This window comes from Tachypleus tridentatus, chromosome 2 (assembly GCF_004210375.1).
Source record: "Tachypleus tridentatus isolate NWPU-2018 chromosome 2, ASM421037v1, whole genome shotgun sequence".
Lineage (NCBI taxonomy): Eukaryota > Metazoa > Arthropoda > Merostomata > Xiphosura > Limulidae > Tachypleus > Tachypleus tridentatus.
The window spans coordinates 17,404,391-17,408,791 of NC_134826.1; the positions used below are offsets into that span (position 1 = coordinate 17,404,391).

General features: G+C 39.1%; 1 protein-coding gene across 1 annotated transcript; it reads right to left on the bottom strand.

The window, feature by feature from the left end:
• Nucleotides 1-38: 38 nt before the first annotated feature.
• LOC143238781 (homeobox protein Hox-C9-like) lies at nucleotides 39-3,883 on the bottom strand. Its single transcript, XM_076479330.1, is given in 4 exon segments — nucleotides 39-882; nucleotides 884-1,043; nucleotides 2,529-2,611; nucleotides 2,613-3,883. Coding segments are annotated over 4 exon segments (957 nt in total). The 5' UTR covers nucleotides 3,161-3,883; the 3' UTR covers nucleotides 39-716.
• Between the last annotated feature and the right edge of the window lie 518 nt (nucleotides 3,884-4,401).

Here is a 4,401-nt window from a genome sequence, read left to right on the forward strand (position 1 = left end):
TGACCACAGAATTTGACACACTCTAAAACCTTGTGCTGTTTTCGTGCTCTTAACTGAATACAAAACCACGTTTGACGTGTTTGTATATTTGAAGTTAAACATAAGTTAAACACAATGACAAATCCAAAGTTTAAAAAGCTTGAATAAGTAAAGACTTTTGTTGGTTTAATTATAAATCATGAGGTAGGCTTAACTTTTACTTGAACACATATATGTATCACAACCTAAACACAGATTTGTTAGTCTATGTGAGAGAACAACATAGCACTAGAATCCAACTATATTTATATCTTGTAAACATTTTTCAACGATTCTTATGCCTTTCTGTAAGATCTGCGTGTTAAAGGAAGTCTGCTAACTAACAAATCTTTGAACTACAACTTACCTATATGTTTATTTGTTTTCATTTTACTATATTTTTTTTATATTTAAGACGTATCAATTGCTCAAAACAAAATGAAGTAAAAAGTAAACTTTGTTTTATTTGGAAAAACTCCTTTGTTTGGAAAATATTTTGGTCTCCTGCAGATAACAACTATCCTTGGGTCTCTCGGAATTTTTCGTAATCACCTAGCATCAAGTAGAGATTTTCGTTCTTTTGTCATCTTCTATTTCGATCTTTCTTTGAAGATTTCACGTAGTGCTGGTCTTTTGAAGAGATCTTCGTCGTCACATTTCTAGCCCAATTAATCGAATAACTATTCGTTTTTGTCTTTTTATTTGGCAGAGTTTTGATTGGTATACGTGTTGGTGTTGACTGTTGTGTTGGTGCTATTCTGGTTGTTTTGATTGTCTCCATTTCTTTGGGCGCACTTTTTGCTCTTCATCCTTCTGTTCTGGAACCATATTTTCACTTGTCGTTCCGTCAGGTTCAAGTTACGCAAGCTCCCATCGTTTTTGCTTTGACACGTACGAGTTAAATAAAAACTCTTTTTCCAATTCAAGTGTCTGAAATTTCGAATAAGGTTTCCTTTTTTTCCTGACTGTGACTGTCCCTGTGCAGTCCAAATGATTCGATATCAAAGATTCTCCCGGGAAAGGAACTGAAAACAAACAAACTAAATAAATACCTGTGTAGATACTAGAAACATAATTTATTTAAATAATTGAGTTGAAAGAACTTGAAATTGTTTGGCCTAATAAAATAGGTTTAGGAGTTTAACTGCATGTACATTAACTAATATACGTAGCTTGCCTTCTAAATGCAATGTTATGTTTAAGTGAAACGTTCGTATCGTTGTCTGTCAAAGTTTTACGTTCCGTATAACAAGAAAAGTTTCGGATTTTCTCGCAAAGCTATACGAGTACCATGTTTACTATCTGTCTCTAATTTTGGGCTCATAGACTTGGTGGAAGATATTTCTTTGTTTCTAATAAGTACAACGTTACACTATGGGATATATGTGTTCTGCCCACCACGGGTATCAAAACCCGTTTTCTGGCGTTGTAAGTCCACACACATACTGCTGTGCCACTGAAAAGCAGATGGAAGGTAGCGAGTCAACAGCATCTATCGCAGACTCTGATTTCACTCTTATTACGCACATAAAACCCCAAAATACGAAGTACGATTTTATTAGCTTGTTGCCAAGGGTTACGGACCATGAACCCTCAGATCCACGGTTCGGGACGTAACTCATTAGACCACGCTTGACGCAAGAAAAGATAAATAATAAGCTACGAACTATTTCTTACGAGTGATAATCTCATTCGCTACGACTTGTGAGATAATCAAGTTGAAATAATTTCCTAATGTACCTGGCGAATGTTTCAAATAATTCTATTCTTTTGTAGCGCATGTTTATTTCAGACAAATAAAAAGAGAAAATAAAGGCCTACAAGACTACTGCTTTTAGTTCATTGAAATAAGTTTCAAAAATAATAACTGATTTTTTCGGCTCCAGTTAACGAATGAAGAAATCTCAGCTGTACCTCGTTAATTGTGAGTTTAAGTCCGCAGTTCAGTCTTCTCTCGCGCCTGAGAGAAGTACGTGCACTTTCTCAGATTTGGCTGATGGTGTCTACGAAGTCCCCAGTTTGCACAAGAGACGTCATGAAAAGTCGCAACGAGAACAAACTCCCAGTAAACAGAAAATCAATATTTGCCCTAAATCGTTTGGCTTTAAAGGTTAAATAATAGAAATATTATACTTTTTTTTTGGGAAATGTGGTGAGTTTTTTCTCATCCATCCACTAACATTGGAAGTAAGAAATAAAATCTGTTATCAGACCGTGAATCAGTAGTTAAAACTGCTAAGTTTGGAGCCCGCCAATAAGTGCCTTACTTCTAGGTCAGGCGCCTGTTACGACTTGTGGGGATTCTAAAGTTAAACAGCCACACAGTGTTCTGGGTTTTAAAAAAACTGTTAGATCTTAAAAAGCTATAACATTAGAGCATTCCACCTGTGAGTACGGATTCAGCTGCCTGTAAAGTTAAGAATAACAATAGCTAAGTGCTTGTTAAAGTGGTTATTTTTCTCTCTCTTCCCCAACAAAACAGATAAAAATCCACGAACCAGTACACTTACCTGTACCTGCCGGAATATAATGTGTAGGACAATGTGCTTCGGTTCCGCCAAAAGTTCGGAATCCGTAACTATCGGGATGAGAAGTCCATGGGCGCTCGACTTCGGTCTTCGCTGGCGAGATATGGCATATGCTGGGGTGCATGGGGCTCCATGTGGCTCGGCACTCGGGTGGGATACGGAGAACTGTTGCACCAGGTTTGTGGAGCGAAGGTTTGGCACGAGTCTGCAGGGGCCATACTGCTAGGTCCCGGGGACGCCAATTCGTACGTGTTCGACCAGAACTTGAGTGAGGGTTTTCTATCTGGCGTGCCCACCGCTCTGACGGCGTGTTCATTGTAATAGTAAGTCGGGGCCATTCCGGCCTCGGACATTACAGAAAGCTTGGTTGTACTGAGGGTAGGGTCGAAAGCTGTGTGGTTTTCGGCGGTGTAAGTCCAGGGTTGCCCACCATGCCCATGTCGGATGACGGCGGCAGTGTTTTCCACGTTATGCTCGTGATGTGTGTAAGATACTGGTAAACCACTGGCGACTCTCTTGGCAGGAATATGAAGAGGCGCAGGTTGACTTGGCGGCACGGGATCCAGGGTTGGCCGACTGCTCGTGCTGTCCTCATAGAGGGCTCCGTTCATCATTCTCGGCCGTGTCGGCACGTTGTTCTCTCAACACTAGGACCTCAACCTAGTAGATAGTAAAGTCACGTGAGTATTACGTCACACGTCACCAAATAAATAACCACACAACTTCTAAAGTACACATACATATATATATATATACTGTCGAGTTAAGAGTAATGACATAAACAAACGAAACTGATGTCAAGACCACACGAGTACCACACTTTCTGTTGATGTCTCTCTGATAAACATAGCTAACTCAATGACAGAGCAATATAACATAAAAACTAGAAACCTTCCTTTCTTGTACACAATGTTATATTCAATTCTATCCAATATATATATATATATACATATATCCGAGATGCTGTGTTCTGTTAACTTTTTTGGTCGGCCTTCATTGGTGAGAAAGTACAGAGACTCTCCAAACGTAGCAAAGACTCACTATGACGTAAGTGGTTTTAACTAGTCTTCTATCCACATTTTTATACAAATAAGAAAACAAGAGTTGAATCTCAAGATATTCAGATCTGTTTCCAGTTAACCATACGTTAAAATATACAAGAAGCAAGCGCGTGTTCACATCTCCTGGTTTATCTTTGGAGCGATTCCTTTCCCTATGTGATGAAATACGCGTCTCTGCTCAGCTTATGTTAGCCAAATCCTACAGGAGCTTCGTGAATACCAGCCGGTAAATATACAGAACCCCTGGTTGCAGGCTTTCCACATGTACGTGGCACTCCCTCTCGGCGTCAAGTATCGGCAGCGGATCACAGCAACCTCGTACTCGTCCTACTGAAATTGTAAACACTGATCTCCCTCTGACACTACAACACAGGGTTTCGAGGACACTCTTAATGCTTTCACCGCGCCATCTGGTGATAAGAAACTGCTTCACTTCAAGCAGTTTGACGAAGTGCGTATGGGAAGCCTGACGTTTGCAGAATTATATGGTAATACGAATACAGTGTATAGCAATTTTGATGATAGAGGAAAGAGACGTTTATCATATTTTGTATTAAAAATTCCTCTTGTTTCTGAAAGTTTTTTTTTATTACCAAGATTAAAATGGGAGGGTTAGAATTTATTTTTGTCACAACAACAGCATTAATAATAATAATAATAATAAATTCAAATTTGTAACTGTTTTTCCTACTACTCACACATCAAAACCTGTTTGACGAGACACCGTAGCTTTCAGCACCTGCTCTGCAAATGAGGTAATAAACGCTAATAAAATAAAAGAAAGCAAAAGTCTA